The sequence below is a fragment of the Oryx dammah genome, unplaced genomic scaffold (genome assembly GCF_014754425.2).
Source record: "Oryx dammah isolate SB20612 unplaced genomic scaffold, SCBI_Odam_1.1 HiC_scaffold_24, whole genome shotgun sequence".
Classification (NCBI taxonomy): Eukaryota; Metazoa; Chordata; class Mammalia; order Artiodactyla; family Bovidae; genus Oryx; species Oryx dammah.
Genome location: NW_024070208.1, coordinates 75,283,919 through 75,303,166, shown reverse-complemented (window position 1 = coordinate 75,303,166; position 19,248 = coordinate 75,283,919). Strand labels below are relative to the sequence as shown.

General features: G+C 39.3%; 1 protein-coding gene across 1 annotated transcript in view; it reads right to left on the bottom strand.

The window, feature by feature from the left end:
- PCCA (propionyl-CoA carboxylase subunit alpha) overlaps positions 1 to 19,248 on the bottom strand; it is a 381,462-nt gene that overhangs the window by 153,825 nt on the left and 208,389 nt on the right. The window contains exons 17-18 of the mRNA XM_040267408.1: positions 12,182 to 12,292; positions 1,825 to 1,933 (exon numbers count right to left, since the gene is read on the bottom strand). Coding sequence (XP_040123342.1) covers positions 1,825 to 1,933; positions 12,182 to 12,292 — 220 coding nt within the window. The remainder of the gene's footprint in view (positions 1 to 1,824; positions 1,934 to 12,181; positions 12,293 to 19,248) is intronic.

Sequence of the window (19,248 nt, the reverse complement as noted above, 5' to 3'; positions counted from 1 at the left end):
ACATAGACACACAGAGACACAGACACACACACAGAGACACACACACAGACACAGAGATACACACAGAGACACACACACAGACACACAGAGACACACACACAGACACACACACAGACACACAGAGACACACACAGACACAGAGACACACACACACAGACACACACACAGACACACACAGAGAGAGACACACACACAGACACACACACAGACACACACACACAGACACACACAGACACAGAGACACACGCACACACAGAGACACACACAGAGACACACACACACACACAGAGACACACACACACAGAGACACACACAGAGACACACACAGACACACACACAGAGACACACACACAGACACACACAGACACAGACACAGACACACACACACACATTGGACTATTACTCAGCTATAAAAAAGAATGAAATAATGCCATCTGCAGCAACATAAATGCAACTAGAGATTATTATACTAAGTAAATCAGAATGAGAAACACAAATAACATATAATATCACTAATGAAACAGAAACATATTCAAACACAGAGTACAGACTTGTGGCTGCCAAGGGGGAAGGGACTGGGGGAGGGAAGGAGTGGGAGGCTGGGGTTACGTTAGCAGGTGTCAGCTTTTATACACAGGATGGATAAACAACAAGATCCTACTGTATAGCACATGGAAATATATTCAACATTCTATAATGGAAAAGAATAGTTAAAAAGAATGATATATATGTGTATAATATATATAACTAAATCACTCTGTATGCCACAGAAATTATCACAACATTGTAAATCAACTAAACTTCAATAAAAAAATAACAAAAGAAAAGAAATTTCCTCAGTAAAACAACATTAGCCATAAATATACACCTGAAGCCAAACTGTTTTCCTTCTACCTAATTCTTCAGGGGTAACCTGAATTTCTGATCTGTGCCCTTCAGACCTGCTTGGTCACCTGTCATCTTTTTTCTTTTATTTTAACCATTATTCTTCCTCTTGAAAGTGAAAGTGAAGCTGCTCAGTCATGTCCGACTCTTTGTGATCCCATGGACTATATACATTTCATGGAACTCTCTAGGCCAGAATACTGGAGTTGGTAGCCTTTCCCTTCTTCAGGGGATCTTCCCAACCTAGGGATCAAACCCAGGTCTCCTGCATTACAGGTGGATTCTTTACCAGCTGAGCCACAAGGGAAGCCCAAGAATACTGGAGTGGGTAGCCTATCCCTTCTCCAGCAGATCTTCCCAACCCAGGAATCGAACCAGGGTCTCCTGCATTGCAGGCGCCTTCTTTACCAACTGAGCTACCAGGGAAGCCCCTTCCTTTTGAGAAAAAGCAAAAAGAAAAGGAGTTGATAAAACACAATTTTATTACCTATCTCACTTCAACAAGTAATGGATAGTACTTGCTAATGCAGGATTACTCTAGTAGGTACACAGACGTTCATAATAAATAATCCTGTCACTCAGAAGCATGAATGGCACAATGATTTTGTTTTATTTGCCCCAGTATAAAGCAGGTTTTCCCTTTTGCTTATTAGGTTATTAGGAAGCAAAAAGGTACACTGCGGGTTCACAAATAACTAACTCAATCTGCTGTTAATTCTTTCTTGTTTCTTATAAACATATTTTTAACTGTTCAGATTATTTCCTATGTTTTAGTACTATCACCCTTCTCAATACATTTTTCAAGATTAACAGAGTAAGAAAACGGAAATAATAAATACAAACTATTTGAACGGATTTCCTATAAGATTTCAGAGTACCTTCCTCAATGTTGTCCAAGTTTCTCTGCTCATTTATTCTGTTTTAAATGGTTTCACATACCTTGAATTTCCATGGTCTTGAAAATGCTGTGCTCTTAATTGGGATGCCACAAACAAGGATGACGCTACTGCCAGGAACTGGTTTCTCTCAGTCTCTGTTAACTGGTGTCCTGAGGGAAATCAGCCAATCACGTACATAATGTTAACATCTTTCCTTCTGTATTACAGAACTGGTAGTCATTCAAACAAGCATTTTATCAAATATCTATTATGGAGCTAGTGCTGTACCAGGGACTGGGCTGTGCCAGGGGAAAGGAGGGAGCAAGATTTTTAAATACAACAAAAACCCCTGCTCACCGCAAGCTTGTAGTCTAATTTGGGAAAGAAGATGTTAAACAGATGCACAGAACAAAACAATTATCAAAAAAAAAAAAAAAACTATCGACACAGATCTCTAGGAAAACCTGAGGGCTCCTCACAGGTGCTTCCGTTTATCAATCCTTACCCCAATTTTACTTCTAAGGAGAGAGAAGATAAAGTGAGGAAAAGGCGTGTTGTCGGTCAAGGACAGTGACTGGGCCATGTTTTCTAATGTGAGGAATGAAAAGAAAATAAGTATGTGACTGTCTTGGCTCTAAAATCCAAGTCAGGGTTTGAATCCCAATTAACCAACCAACTGACCAACTAACCAACCAATTTCTCTCTCCCTCTCGAATTCACTCTTCTAACCATCATACAGCTGGAGCTGGAGGCAGAGGCCTCACCTGACAACCAGGGGAAGACGCCCTGGTCTGGCTGGGTGCGGCTCATGGGGGAATCTGCTCTATGCACAGAAATTCCTCACGAAGTGTGAGAGTCAAGGCAGGATTGGCTGCTCCAGGGTCTCCCGGGGCTAACATACCCCCGTGAGTGCCCTGTAATCTCACCACAGTGTCTAACTCCATTTATTACCACAGTGCTGTACAAAGATGATAGACTCCATCAGATGCCACAGCACAGGCAATCTGCATGCTGGGCCACTTGCACTAAGATACTACTTGTACAATTCAAAACAGAAAAAAAAACGGTCAGGTAGTTATTTAAATTTATCAGAAAGAAATGAAACAATTTCAACATTAGGTCTTAAAAAAGTATTCAAAATATAAATGACACTAAAACTATTCACAATTAGAATATAAAGACCCGATAACCCATTCCTCTTTGAGACAAACCTAGAAGCTCCGTAATGTGACATCTATCAGAACCCTTGATGGCTTAATAAACTGCATTCCTACAGGATTTGAAAAGTTCCTAATCATACCCAACCCTTTAGCAGTGATGGAAACATTCTACTTTTATTCTATTAAACTGCCCTACATAAGGATTACAGAAATTTGGCTTGGTCTTCTCAAACACATACCATCTACAAGAGCAATTCCCAAAGTATGGCCTGGGGACGACAGGGAGTCCCCAAGAACCCTTTGGGGGTCTGCAAGGTCCCAAACTATTTTCATAATAATGCTAGGATTTCTGTTTTTTCCCCCTTTCTTGTTTTCTCAGGAGTATATGGTGGAGGTTCCCTGACCTAGGACATACAATGTGTGATGGTATCATTCCTCTGATGTCAACGTATAATGGATTTATTATTGTTACTTTAAAAACGAATTAATAATTAATTTTAAAGCTCCTAAGTTTTAATTTATAATACGGAATTCTCCAGGCAAGAATACTGGATTGGGTTGCCATTTCCTTCTCCAGGGGGATCTTCCCGACCCAGGGATCAAACCCACGTCTCTTGATCTCCTGCACTGGCAGGTCGGTTCCCTACCACCAGTGCCACCGGGGAAGCCCAATTTATAATACAGCAAATATATAACCACAAAGGCTCTTTGGAGTATGAAGAGAACCAGTGCTTCTCAAACCTCACTGTGCATCAGAATCACCTGGATTAAAGCTCAGAGTCCCATGCTCTACCTGCAGAGCATGATTGGTAGTTAGCCTGAGGTGGGGCCCAGTAATCTTTATTTCTATTAATAACAAGCTCCAGAGTGATGCTGAAGTTACATGTCTCCTGATCTCATTTGAATAGAAGCTGTTTTCGACTTACCTTTATCAAACTGTAACACAAACCACTTAGTAGTAGCTCATGAAACCAGTTTGTGGGTCAGACCAGCAATAAAACTTATGAGAGCACTTTGCTCACACTATTATCCAGAGTGTGTGTACCCTAAGTCATGATGTAAAATACATTTATTACAGTGGTTCACAAAGTAGTCTCTTCTCTAGACACATGTGCACATCATATATCACCAACAGAGGCGGGTAAAAGGCAAAACAAGGTATCATTAAGTTTTAAATCACTTGTGTAGTAAGCCTCGTGAATCTAACTGGAATTACACAAAATCTGTGTACTAATCTGAGAAAGATCAGCACTCATAAATGCCGAATCTCCCAAACAATAACTGATTTTTCCCCATGTGTTCACACTGTGTTTTTTGGTTTTTGACAAGATTTTAAAGTTGTCTTCATAAAGATTCTATCTTCACTATTGCATTTTCTCTACAGTCTTTCAAGATACTATAGTTAATATGAAAAGATCTGGGTTTTATTTTTTCCATTTTCCTTTCAAGCTAGCTTCCTGCAGTAACCTGCAGGATAATGAATCAGTGTTTCATTTGGTCTAATAAATTACCAGCTGCACTGACTCAGGCAATATTGAGAAAGAAGGTTCCCAAGTAAAAATCGAATTCCATCACATCTCATAGGCAAACTGATATAATGCATAACAACTTTAACCCTTTTACTGATAGCAGAACAGATTTTCAAATTTTGCCAGTGATAAATATGAAATAAATTTGGTATCAGGTGCTAAAAACTTCTTGACTTCTGCTACTCAACTGAATTTGTTTCTACAGTTTTTTAAAGAATCTCAAGTAATTTTAATAGAGAAGGGCTACAAAGATCATCAACTCCATCCTCAGTGCAGTGTGGATGTCTCTTCTCCTGCAGTGTGGGACAGACTGTTATATATGACCCACAGAACTCCTCCAGTATAGGAAAATGAAAACTTCTTACAAGGATTTCTGAATCATTAGCCAGTTACTTCCCATACTGAGACTGCTTCTTTGTGACTTCCACCCATAGATCTGGACTTTTCCAATCTAAAGTAACACTGAATAATTCTATTCCCTCCTCCACTTGTACATCACCGATCTAGACTGCAGTTAGACATACTGTACTGTGCTTAGTCGTTCAATCATGTCCAACTCTGCAACTCCATAGACAGCAGCCCACCAGGGTCCTCTGTCCATGGGGATTCTCCAGGCAAAAGTACTGGAGTGGGTTGCCATCCTCCTTCACGGGGTCTTCCCAACCCAGGGATCAAACCCAGGTCTCCAGCACTGCAGGCAGATTCTTTACTATGTGAACCACCCAGGAAGCCCTTCAGTTCAGTTTAGTCGCTCAGTCGTGTCCGACTTTTTGCGACCCCATGAATCACAGCAGGCCAGGCCTCCCTGTCCATCACCAACTCCCGGAGTTCACTCAGATTGACATCCATCAAGTCTGTGATGCCATCCAGCCATCTCATCCTCTGTCATCCCCTTCTCTTCCTGCCCCCAATCCCTTCCAGCATCAGAGTCTTTTCCAATGAGTCAACTCTTCGCATGAGGTCGCCAAAGTACTGGAGCTTCAGCTTTAGCATCATTCCTTCCAAAGAAATCCCAGGGCTGATCTCCTTCAGAATGGACTGGTTGGATCTCCTTGCAGTCCAAGGGACTCTCAAGAGTCTTCTCCAACACCACAGTTCAAACGCATCAATTCTTTGGTGCTCGGCCTTCTTCACAGTCCAACTCTCACATCCATACATGACTACTGGAAAAACCACAGCAGCCTTGACTAGATGGACCTTAGTCGGCAAAGTAATGTCTCTGCTTTTGAATATGCTATCTAGGTTGGTCATAACTTTCCTTCCAAGGAGTAAGCGTCTTTTAATTTCATGGCTGCAGTCACCATCTGCAGTCATTTTGGAGCCCAAAAAAATAAAGTCTGACACTGTTTCCACATCTATTTCCCATGAAGTGATGGGACCGGATGCCATGATCTTCGGTTTCTGAATGTTGAGCTTTAAGCTAACTTTTTCACTCTCCTCTTTCACTTTCATCAAGAGGCTTTTTAGTTCCTCTTCACTTTCTGCCATAAGGGTGGTATCATCTGCATATCTGAGGTTATTGATATTTCTCCCGGCAATCTTGATTCCAGCTTGTTTCTTCCAGTCCAGCGTTTCTCATGATGTACTCTGCATATAAGGTAAATAAGCAGGGTGACAATATACAGCCTTGACGTACTCCTTTTCCTATTTGGAACCAGTCTGTTGTTCCATGTCCAGTTCTAACTGTTGCTTCCTGACCTGCATACAGATTTCTCAAGAGGCAGGTCAGGTGGTCTGGGATTCCCATCTCTTTCAGAATTTTCCAGTTTCTTGTGATCCACACAGTCAAAGGCTTTGGCATAGTCAATAAAGCAGAAATAGATGTTTTTCTGGAACTCTCTTGCTTTTTCCATGATCCAGCGGATGTTGGCAATTTGATCTCTGGTTCCTCTGCCTTTTCTAAAACCAGCTTGAACGTCAGGAAGTTCACGGTTCACGTATTGCTGAAGCCTGGCTTGGAGAATTTTGAGCATTACTTTACTAGCATGTGAGATGAGTGTGATTGTGCAGTAGTTTGAGCATTCTTTGGCATTGCCTTTCTTTGGGACTGAAATGAAAACTGACCTTTTCCAGTCCTGTGGCCAGTGCTGAGTTTTCCAAATTTGCTGGCATATTGAGTGCAGCACTTTCACAGCATCACAGACATCCTAAAACTTATTAAATAAAATAAATGTCCTGACCACTCTTGGGGTACTCTGGCCATGTCAAAAGAGGGGTATTCAGGTCCAGAAAGACAATGTATCAGAGATACTATCATAACCAAGACTACTTTATCCTTTATATTATACTCCTTAGATATAGAGGCATTGCAATATGTTTTAATATATGGAAGCCAATTTTGCTCTTTACTTTTCACATAATCTTCTTGGCTAGTCTCAGAAATCTATGATTACATATAGGCTTTAAAATGATTTATGTAGTAAGCCTTGTGAATCTAACTGGAACTACATAAAATCTGTGTATTAATCTGAGAAAGACCAGTTCCCAAAAATGCAGAGTCTCCCAAACAATAACTTATTTTTTTTACCCATGTGTTCGGATTCTGTTTCTTGTTCCTTGACAAGATTTTACAGTTACAACTGTCTTCACAAAGGTTCTATGTCTTCCCCATTTCATTTTCTCTACAGTCTTACAAGATACTATGGTTAATATGAAAAGGTTTGTTTTTTTTTCTATTTTCGTTTCAAGCTAGCTTCGCCAAGTCACTGACTTGGCATATTTTTCTTGTTGTACTCAGCCACCTTGCCAAATTCGCTTATTAAGTCTACAAGTTTTTATTAGTAAAACTAGGATCTCCTGGGTTTTCTAGGAATATAATAATACCTGGGGGAAAAAGTCTCTTTCAAAAAATATTTATACCAACTACTTCCTTTTTTCCATTTTTATCCTTTATAACATTGTTTAATAATAATAGTAATTTTATAGTCGACCTCATTTCATTCCCAATTCTAAGGGAAATGATTTCAGCATTTCATCACGTAAAATGATGCTTTTTATTAGTTTTCAGTAAGGAGCCTTTTAATCAAATTTAATTGGCTTACTTTTACTTTTATTAGAAATACGTTATTAGAAAAGAGTTTCTTTACCAAGTGGCTACTGAACATATCAAATCTTTCTAACATCTATTTTTTGGTCAGACACAACTGAGCAATGAACTTCCTTAACCTTCTGGGGGGATAATTTCAAAGCTGTAAGCCCTCAACAGTGTCAATGCTCTCCACTCCAGTGGTTACTGCAGGTCAAGCCCCTGTTGCAGCACCTCTGAGGGCCCCTGTGAAGCCCCTGCTATTACCACCCCCCCACCTAGCTTTAAGAAGCTTCATCTGTGCTCTCCTAAGCGGTTTTCTTCTAACTGTCTGTGGTTGACACTTTCCTGGGGGTTCCATATAAAGGCAGTGTGTATGAGACAGTGCTAACAGGGGTCCTAACCCTGAGCCATGTGTGCTCTATGTGTGGGCTGCGGCTTGGCCAACCCCTGCCTCATGGGTAGGGTAGTCTGGGGGTCATTTAGTTTGGGGGGAATCTTTGGGTAATCCCTTTAAGGGTTAGTTAGATTTCTCAGGGGTTTCCCTAGTGGCTCAGCAGTAAAGAATCCTCCTGCCAAGAGGGAGACTTGGGTCTCCTGGGTTCCATCTCTGGGTGGGGAAGATGCCCTGGAGAAGGCACGACAACCCACTCCAGTAGTCTTGCCTGGAGAATCCCATGGACAGAGGAGCCTGGCGGGCTGCAGTCCATGAGATAGCAAAGAATCAGACGTGATTTAGCGACTAAACAGCAGTAAGCAGTAAGATTTCTCTGGGATAGGTATTCTACTATTGTGCCTGTAGCTATTTGCCTGCCAGCACTCTGGGAACCAAGTGGAGAACAGGGCTGGGGAGAGAAGGAATCACCATATTATGTCCACTTTCACTTGATCCTCTACCTTCTCTGCCTGACGTCCCTCGGGGCATGTCCCTCAGAGTCATGTGTGACTCTTTGCAACACTATGGACTGCAGCCCACAAGGATCCTCTGTCCGTGGGATGCTCCAGGCAAGAATACTGGAGTGGGTTGCCATCTTCTTCTCCAGGGGATCTTCCTGATCCAGGGATCAAACCCATGCCTTTCTGTCTCCTGCACTGGGAGACGGGTTCTTTATCACTAGCGCCACCTAGGAAGCCCTCATTGTTCTCCACAGGGAAGAACCTCAAAGCCTTAGACAGAGCGGAGAAGACAGTCACCCTGTAAGAGTGAGAGAGGCGATGCCTGCAGGTCTAAAACTGAGGACTGCCTGTCCTTGGGGATTCTTCTAGGTTCTTCCTCCCTAGCTGCGAAATCCTCTTCCTTTGAATGTAGATGGCTCTGTTTGCTTGTGATCATCAGGTCCAACTGTAGGCAGTGGTTTCCCCCCGAAAGTTTAATAACCAGTTGGGATGTGGGAAGGAAAAGAGCCCCAGTGAAGAGCACATGCTAATTCCCTAACTGTAAACACCTTCTCCAAGGCTTATTTCAAACCACCACCATCACATCAAAGAAGGAGGATCAGGAAGAGATACATGCAGAGTCTCTCCTGAGGCAGTATTGTGGTCCCAGAACCTGCAGAAGAGAGTCCTCAGAGAGAGTATTCAACGTTCTACACTCCCTCACCCTTGAAGCCATCCTGGACTCCCCAAATCACAACTGGTTTCTTTTTTCTCTGCTCTAAGACACTCAGTTTATATCTTCACCTTAGTGCTCCTTTTGTTCCGTCCTGTAGTGCAGTTAGTTCTTTACAGGTCTATTTCCCTAATGATATAACCACACTAAGGATGAGGAAAATATACTATTTCTCTTTGATTTCCTTCTACTGCGTATACCAATTATTTGTTGAATGATTTGAATGACTGAATTTTTAAAGGCAACACTTCAGTCATGTATTTAACACTTTTAAAGGTTCAGAAATACATGATTAAATTCAGAGGGAAAAAAAGGGAAGTATAATTTAATGGCAGACTTGTGTTGAATCAAAGTTTTCTAAACATTCTGCAATTTTTCAGAAGAGAAAGATAATTCTAATAATTTCTAATAATAGAAATTAGATATCTAATGATTTGATAGGGCTGGTAGTTCAAGTGCAGCAAGGCAGCAGAGAAATAAGTCCAAAATTTCCATTTTAGACTAAATGAAATGATACTTCTTAAAGTATCTTCTTCATTTTCCCTTTATTTCAAAGTCAAAATATCTACTCCTCCATTTTCCATTTACTTTTCAGAATCAAAGGAAAATACCTCTTCAACATCAGCATCTAATAAGTTGACGTGATGAACAAATTCTGTGTATTCTACTTTTAAATTTTAGACACAATCTTTTCAAAGTTCAGCCTAAGAGTCTTTAATAAGTAACACTGTCCTAGTCTACAAATAAACTTGGGATAATGAACATATATAATAGAAAATTTTAATGCAGTCATAAAACAGGCACTAGCCTATGAACAGTGTCTGGGGTAGCTGGACAGATGGGAAGCAGATGGGTAATCCCAAAGGGGCAAAATGACCCAGCCTCAAACATATGGATAAGATCCTGGATTAACTTCAGTTGCCACTTCCTGCTGTCTCTTTCAGGCACATATATCAAACAATCAAAGATGATACAGTTTAATATATTTAAGACCTCCTATGGAGAAAAATTGGGAAGAAGAGGTAGAATGATCTGAAGAAGGAGGAGGAGATATAGTAGCCACTCAGAGAAGAAAGAACCGACATGAAAACAATATGAAGGAACACAATAAGCGGCAGGCGTTCAGAATGGCAAACACAGGTGTGTACTTTTAAAGTCCTTACGTGACAACACACAGCATACTCTGAAAATGTCTGTGATTTATGATTTATGAATTTCAATTCTAGCACAACAGAATGACTATTAAAACAGAAGTTGAAAACTCTAATTTCCGGCTTTATTATGTCACTGATCATTTCGCTTTATCAGGCTTTCTGTGCTTTGGTTTCCTTATACGTAAAATGAAACCTGAATTAAAAACTGCTAAGGCCCTCTAACAACGTACAACAGTTTAAAAACTATTATGCATAAGAAACAGAATTATAGTATCTGTGCTAATAATCCTGTCCCAAAAAAGAAGTGTAATATATTAAACTTATTATAACAAACTGCAATGTTTGATTTTAAGAAAACTTCTGAGTTCTCTTGAGAATCTGGAACATTTTCAATTGCTGCTAAATATATATCACAGAGTAACCAACTTCAATTAGAAATTTTAAAATGTTCCATGGTAATGGGATATAACACCAAGTATGCATAAACACATATATAAATGTGTAAATCTATATATAAATATCCATGTACACACACAATATTTTTATCTGTCATCTCTTCCTGCCTACTGTTTCATGTAACCCAGGTGGACACGAAAGCACATGGGAATCCAAATCCACTTCACAACTGACAACAACTTTTAATTAAAACTTTAGACAGGACAAGAAGCCAAAACTTTAGGATCAAAACAAATTTGTAATCTGAATACGCGTACAGTTAATTCAAAATAGTCAAGGTGACACCTTCTCACCTACATTATGAGCAACATTCCCTTCATTAATTCAACAAATATTTATTTAGGGTCTGCTTTAGTTGTAGGGACACAATAAAAAGCAAAAACATAGGTGGCATTTGACTTCATGAAACCAAGAGATATTAATGAAATAATCATATAAGTAGAAAAGTGCAATCATGTTAAGGTTGTAATTTATGCTTCTAAAAATTCAAAAGTTTGGGAAAAAGAACATGATGACTCATTGGTCTTTGTTTCAAGTTCTGAAATAAAACACTTTATTTTTCTTGGTACTAATGATAAAGGCCTATAACACTAGAGTTTTGAAATAACAATCAAATCAGTAATCCCCAGTTAGTCTTATAAACACTCCATAATAAATTCCTTGATAAGAAATTGCTTTCTAAATGTATTTAATATCTCTACATGAAGCTGACTTGAATCTACATATAGCTCCTAAAATAAATGAATCATTTTATATATTAAAACACTTTAAATAGATATGAAGAACACCTAAAAACTGTGAGAGAAGATCTAATCTTCATATGTACCCAAGTTCATTAGAAACATATGGAGTGCTTTCTGGCCTTCAGTTGAACATTTCTAGTAAGTCTCTAGTAAGTGCTGTCAGCATCGTAATACCATGTTAACCATGTTTTGATGCTCACTCAAGGGTTTTCTTTGACTCTCACTTGATGAGTAACTTCTGCTACCTGGAAACATTCACGGGTAACCCTACAGAGCTAAGTTTCACAGTCCATTTATTACTTTACTCAAAACTCAATTTTCAGAATAAAACCTTCATCTTCTTGACCATCTCCGTTTTCATTAATAGGAACAGCACCTGGTAGTCTGAAATGTTCAGTGCTCATTTTCATAAAGATACAGTGTTAACATTAAAGAAAAGATCCCATATATATTCTTATCAGCAGGGAATACAAATCTGTATTGGCGTTCAGAAACACAACATTCCACAAACTAGCTGGATTTCTCACTCAAAAAAATTATAGACTATTACACATTCATGAGTCTCTCATGAGTACTCAAACTCATGAATGTCAATAGCCTAGGATACTCTAAGTATTAATATATTAGTATCAAGCACAACATAGGCGAAAAGCCCTAATTTCAGAAGAGAAGAAAGCATCCATTGTAATAAAGTATAAAAATAATAACTTTAATACACTAAAATATTTCAATATATACAAACCTTTAAAACCATCAGGATATACATCAGAAAGAAATTTAGTGTTGATGTCTCCTTCTATAAAGCGTGAGTTGATTATCACCTCTCGAAGCAATGCGATATTATGTGTAACACCTAAAAATAAAATAACAGATGGAATTGAAAATCAATGAGTCAGTTAAAAATATAATTCCTAATCCCATTCACCATTGCAACGGAAAGAATAAAATACTTAGGAATATATCTACATAAGGAACTAAAGACCTATATATAGAAACTATAAAACACTGGTGAAAGAAATCAAAGAGGACACGAATAGATGGAGAAATATACCATGTTCATGGATTGGAAGAATCAGTATAGTGAAAATGAGTGTACTACCCAAAGCAATCTATAGATTCAATGCAATCCCTATCAAGCTACCAATGGTATTTTTCACAGAGCTAGAACAGCAGCAGCAGCAGCAGAACAAGTAATTTCACAATTTGTATGGAAATACAAAAAACCTCGAATAGCCAAAGCAATCTTGACAAAGAAGAATGGAACTGGAGGAATCAAGCTGCCTGACTTCAGGCTCTACTACAAAGCCACAGTCATCAAGACAGTATGGTATTGGCACAAAGACAGAAATATAGATCAATGGAACAAAATAGAAAGCCCAGAGATAAATCCATGCACCTATGGATAGCTTATCTTTGACAAAGGAGGCAAGAATATACAATGGATCAAAGAAAATCTCTTTAACAAGTGGTGCTGGGAAAACTGGTCAACCACTTGTAAAAGAATGAAACTAGAACACTTTCTAACACCATACACAAAAATAAACTCAAGATGGATTAAAGATCTAAATGTAAGACCAGAAACTATAAAACTCCTAGAGGACAACATAGGAAAAACACTCTCCAACATAAATCACAGCGGGATCCACTATGACCCACCTCCCAGAATACTGGAAATAAATGCAAAAATAAACAAATGGGACCTAATTAAACTTAAAAGCTTCTGCACAACAAAGGAAACTATAAGCAAGGTGAAAAGATAGCCTTCAGAATGGGAGAAAATAATAGCAAATGAAGCAACTGACAAACAACTAATCTCAAAAATATACAAGCAACTCCTGCAGCTCAATTCCAGAAAAATAAACGACCCAATCAAAAAATGGGCCAAAGAACTAAATAGACATTTCTCCAGAGAAGACATACGATGACTAACAAACACATGAAAAAATGCTCAACATCACTCATTATCAGAGAAATGCAAATCAAAATCACAATGAGTTACCATTTCATGCCAGTCAGAATGGCTGTGATCCAGTCTATAAGCAATTAATGCTGGAGAGGGTGTGGAGAAAAGGGAACCCTCTTACACTGTTGGTGGGAATGCAAACTAGTACAGCCACTATGGAGAACAGTGTGGAGATTCCTTAAAAAACTGGAAATAGAACTGCCTTATGACCCAGCAATCCCACTGCTGGGCATACACACTGAGGAAACCAGAACTGAAAGAGACATGTGTACCCCAATGTTCATCGCAGCACTGTTTATAATAGCCAGGATATGGAAGCAACCTAGATGTCCATCAGCAGACAAATGGATAAGAAAGCTGTGGTACATGTACACAGTGGAGTATTACTCAGCCATTAAAAAGAATACATTTGAATCAGTTCTAATGAGGTGGATGAAACTGGAGCCGATTATACAGAGTGAAGTAAGTCACAAAGAAAAACACCAATACAATATACTAATGCATATATATGGAATTTAGAAAGATGGTAACGATAACACTGTATGCAAGACAGCAAAAGAGACACAGATGTATAGAACAGTCTTTTGGACTCTGTGGGAGAGGGAGAGGGTGGGATGATTTAAGAGAATGGCATCGAAACATGTATAATATCATATATGAAACCAATCACCAGTCCAGGTTCGATGCAGGATACAGGATGCTTGGGGCTGGTACACTGGGATGACCCAGAGGGATGGTATGGGGAGGGAGGTGGGAGGGGGTTCATGATTGGGAACACGTGTACACCTGTGGCGGATTAATGTTGATGTATGGCAAAACCAATACAATATCGTAAAGTAATTAGTCTCCAATTAAAGTAAATAAATTTAAATTAAATATATATATATAATTCCTATGATATGCATAAATGTATTATTAATGTCCTATGACCTAGCAAAAACCATGCAAAATTACTTATCTCCTTGATTTCAAGTGATAACAAAAAATCTGAACTTGAGGCAGCAATAAAACACTAAATGTAAACTCAAGAACCCTATGTGGCCATGTCAATTTAATGGGGACATCAATGTCTTTTCAATAAATGGTAGAACCACTAGTTATGCATTTGGGAAAAACAGAAGATGAACCTCAACCCTAACTCACCGGATACATAAAAATTAACTCAAATTGGGTCACAACCCTAAAACTATAAGACTTACAAAAGGAAATAAAAGAAAAATCTTGAGGTAGGGAACAGATTCTTAGATAGTACACAAAACCCATGAACCATAAAAAACAAACTGTACCAACAAATCATACTCCATCAAAATTTAAGTCTGCTCTTCAAAGGATTTAGTTAAGAAAATGAAACGGCAAACTATAGACAGAGAAAATATTCACAACACATATTTCAAATAAAGAATTTATAACTGGACTATATAAAGAATTACAACAATAAGATGATAAACAAACCAGGCTTTAAAAAAAGAGGCAAGGTCACATACACCAGCTATACTGAAAATGGATAACCAACACAAACCTATCCTACAGCACATGGAACTCTGCTCAATGTTATGTGCCAGTCTGGATGGGAGTGGGGAGAATGGATACAATGTATATATATGGCTGGGTCCCTCCACTATACACCTGAAACTATCACAACATTGTTAATTGGTTATACCTCAATACAAAGTGTTTTTGGTGTAAAAAAACAATGTTTTGTTTAAATAAGCAAAAGATATAAGCAGGCATTTCACAACATATATACAAATGGCCAGCAAGCACAAGAAGATGTTCAACACTGTCAAAAAAATATACGGAAATATACCCAAATACCAATTTAAGAGGTTGAAAGTTAAAATATAATACTAAGTGTCAATAGATATGTGGTACAAGTGGAACGACACAACCTGTGATTGGGGGGCATGGGAAAATAAATTGGTACATTTTGGTTTACTTCCACTTTGGACTGTATGAAGGTTTCTTTAAAAGTTAAACATACACTCCTCATATGATTCAGATAATTCACTCCTATTTACACAAGTTAAAATAAAAACATATGCCTATACAAACACTTGCACACAGATGTGAACAGCTTTATTTTCAAAGTGAAAAACTGGAAAGTCTAAATACCCATCAATAAAGAATGAATTAACAAAATGTGGTTTGTCCATACAATGAAATTCCACTTGGCTATAAAAAGAATCTCAAGTCACTGCAGACGATGACTGCAGCCATGAAATTAAAAGACATTTGCTCCTTGGAAGAAAAGCCATGACCAACCTAGACAGCATATTAAAACGCAGACATTACTTAGCCAACAAAAGTCCAGCTAGTCAAAGCTATGGTTTTTCCAGTAGTCATGTATGCATGTGAGAGTTGGACTATAAAGAAAGCTGAGCACCAAAGAATTGATGCTTTAGAATTGTGTTGTTGGAGAAGCTCCTGAGAGTCCCTTGGACTGCAGGGAGATCCATCCCAAAGGAAATCAGTTTTGAATAATAATTGGAAGGACTGATGCTGCAGCTGAAACTCGAATACTTTGGCCACCTGATGTGAAGAGCTGGCTAATTTGAAAAGACCCTGATGCTTGGAAAGATGGAAGGCAAGGGTAGAAGGTGACCACAGAGGATGAGATGATTGGATGCTATCACTGACTCAATGGACATGAGTTTGAGCAAGCTCTGGGAGTTGGTGATGGACAGGGAGGCCTGGTGTGCTGCAGTCCATGGGGTCACAAAGCGTCGGACACAACTGAACTGATAAGAAGAAGTGAATCTCCTCATATACACAACAAGGATGAATCTCAAAATTATTATGCTGAATTAAAGAAAGAAGCAAGACCAAAAATAATGCATACTAAATGCAACCTACAGGAAGCATTAGGACAGGGTCAGAGAGAGGGTGGACTGCAAAGGCCATGAGGAAACTTTGGGAGATGATAGAGATGTTCAGTCTTTTGCTTATGGTGATGGTTTCACAGGTCTATACATATGTCAAAACTCACCAAATTGAATGCTTTAAATATGAGTAGTTGATTATCTGTCAACTATCCTCCAAAATAAGTAGAGAAGAAAGAAGAGAGTTGGGGGGATGGGAAAGGCAGAGGACAGAGAGGACAAGGAGAAGAAAAACGCTGATGATCAAGAAGGAAAAATTGAGCCCAGGACACAATGACTGCTTCAAAGTGAAGGAAACGGCAACTCACTCCAGCATTCTTGGCTGGGAACTCCAATCAACAGAGGAGCCTGGCAGGCTGCAGTCCATGGGTTTTGAAAAGAGCTGGACACGACTTGGCGACTAAACAAAAAACACCACAATGACTACTCCAAAGTGAAGTTAAAATAGGGTAACCGCTATAGAGGGGCATGAATGGCACAAGGAGGAATACATGATACAGAAGAGTTTATGAAGGAGGTTTATTACAAAAATGTTAAGTAGGAATAAAAGGTAGAGCAAAGAGGCATCTTAAAACCAGCTATTAGGGAAAGCAGGTATTAGATCTGGCGTCCACTAGAAGGGCAACTGGAGTATATTATAGAGTTGAAGTAAACAGAGAGGTTTGTTAATTCCTTTCAATTCTTTAACCCACTGAATAGTTACAATTTCTACTACTATGCTTCTAACAAACCTAGAAAGCCTGATTCTGTTCTGGCTATTCAAGCCTTAGAGAATCCTTTCCTATACAATAATTACAAAGTAGGCAAAAAATAGCTCAGGTTCAAGTACTTAATTGACCTCTCACTCTGAGTAAGCTATTTAAACTCTCAAAGTTTTAATGTCCTTATTTGTGAAATGGTGATAAATAACAAAGCCTATTTAGGAATCAAGATTGCCGGGAGAAATATCAATAACTTCAGATATGCAGATGACACCACCCTTATGGCAGAAAGTGAAGAGGAACTGAAAACCCTCTTGATAAAAGTGAAAGAGGAGAGTGAAAAAGTTGGCTTAAAGCTCACCATTCGGAAAACAAAGATCATGGTATCTAGTCCCATCACTTCATGGGAAATAGATGGGGAAACAGTGGGAACAGTGTCAGACTTTATTTTGGGGGGCTCCAAAATCACTGCAGATGGTGACTGCAGCCATGAATTAAAAGATGCTTTCTCCTTGGAAGGAAAGTTATGACCAACCCAGATAGCATATTAAAAAGCAGAGACATTACTTTGCCAACAAAGGTCCATCTGGTCAAGGCTATGGTTTTCCAGTGGTCATGTATGGATGTGAGAGTTGGACTGTGAAGAAAGCTGAGCACTGAAGAATTGATGCTTTTGAACTGTGGTGTTGGAAAAGACTCTTGAGAGTCCCTTGGCTTGCAAGGAGATCCAACCAATCCATTCTAAAGGAGATCAGTCCTGGGTGTTCTTTGGAAGGAATGATGCTAAAGCTGAAACTCCAGTATTTTGGCCACCACATGAGAAGAGCTGACTCTGATGCTGGGAGGGATTGGGGGCAGGAGGAGAAGGGGACGACTGAGGATGAGATGGCTGGATGGCATCACCGACTTGATGGACGTGAGTTTGAGTGAACTCCGGGAGTTGGTGATGGACAGGGAGGCCTGGCGTGCTGCGATTCATGGGGTCGCAAAGAGTAGGAAACGACTGAGCGACTGAACTGAACTGAACTGTATGACTGTCATGAGGTACAACTGAAATAATGTTTACCACAATGTAGGACACTCAGAAAAGACTATTACTGTGCTCATTATTATCCTTCTATATGAGAATAAATATAGAGCAGAAGACAACATGTAATTAATAAACAACAGACAGAAGCTTAACAACACTGATCTACCTACCTTCTAGTTCATTTTCTCTAAGAATGTAAGCTCCATAAACTTAAGCTTACATCTAATTCTACCTGGAGGGTGTGCTCATCCTATAAGCAAGATCAGCAAACTACAGCCTGCGGTTCAGATTGTAAATAAGGTTTTACTGAAACACAGCAGTGTTTATACAGGGTTGTCTGCATCCTTCAACAGTAGAGCTGAGTGGTTGCAATGGAGACCATACGACCCACAAAGTCTAACATGTTTCTTCTCTGGCCCTTTACCAAAAATTTGCCCATATATGCTACCAAGTGTTAACAATGTTGCTCCAAGCAAATTAATCTATACCTGTCAGTAATTTCTCCACACCTAATACTCATGCAGGAGTCCGATATCACAGGAAGGAAACTGAAAGTAAACTGTATGCTATATGAATTGGGGGAACTTATAGTAACCAGTGATAGAGTAAGAAAATGAGCACGAAAAAGAAGACACGAATAAGAAAACTGTGATCCAAAGAGACTGAACCATTCACTGAATGTTTAATACACTATAAATTATAATAGTTCAGTTCAGCTGCTCAGTCATGTATGACCCTTTGCAACTCCATGAACTGCAGCACGCCAGGCCTCCCTGTACATCACCATCTCCCAGAGTTTACTCAGACTCATGTCCATTGAGGCAGTGATGCCATTCAGCCATCTCATCCTCTGTCGCCCCCTTCTCCTCCTGTCCCAAATCCCTCCCAGCATCAGAGTCTTGCCAATGAGTCAACTCTTCACATGAGGTGACCAAACTATTGGAGTTTCAGCTTTAGCATCATTCCTTTGGATGAACACCCAGGACTGGTCTCCTTAGGTTGGACTGGTCAGATCTCCTTGCAAGCCAAGGGACTTGCAAGAGTCTTCTCCAACACCACAGTTCAAAAGCATCAATTCTTCAGTGCTCAGCTTTCTTCACAGTCCAACTCTCACATCCATACATGACCACTGGAAAAACCCTAGCCTTGACTAGATGGACCTTTGTTGGCAAAGTAATGTCTCTGCTTTTGAATATTCTATCTAGGTTGGTCATAACTTTCCTTCCAAGGAGTAAG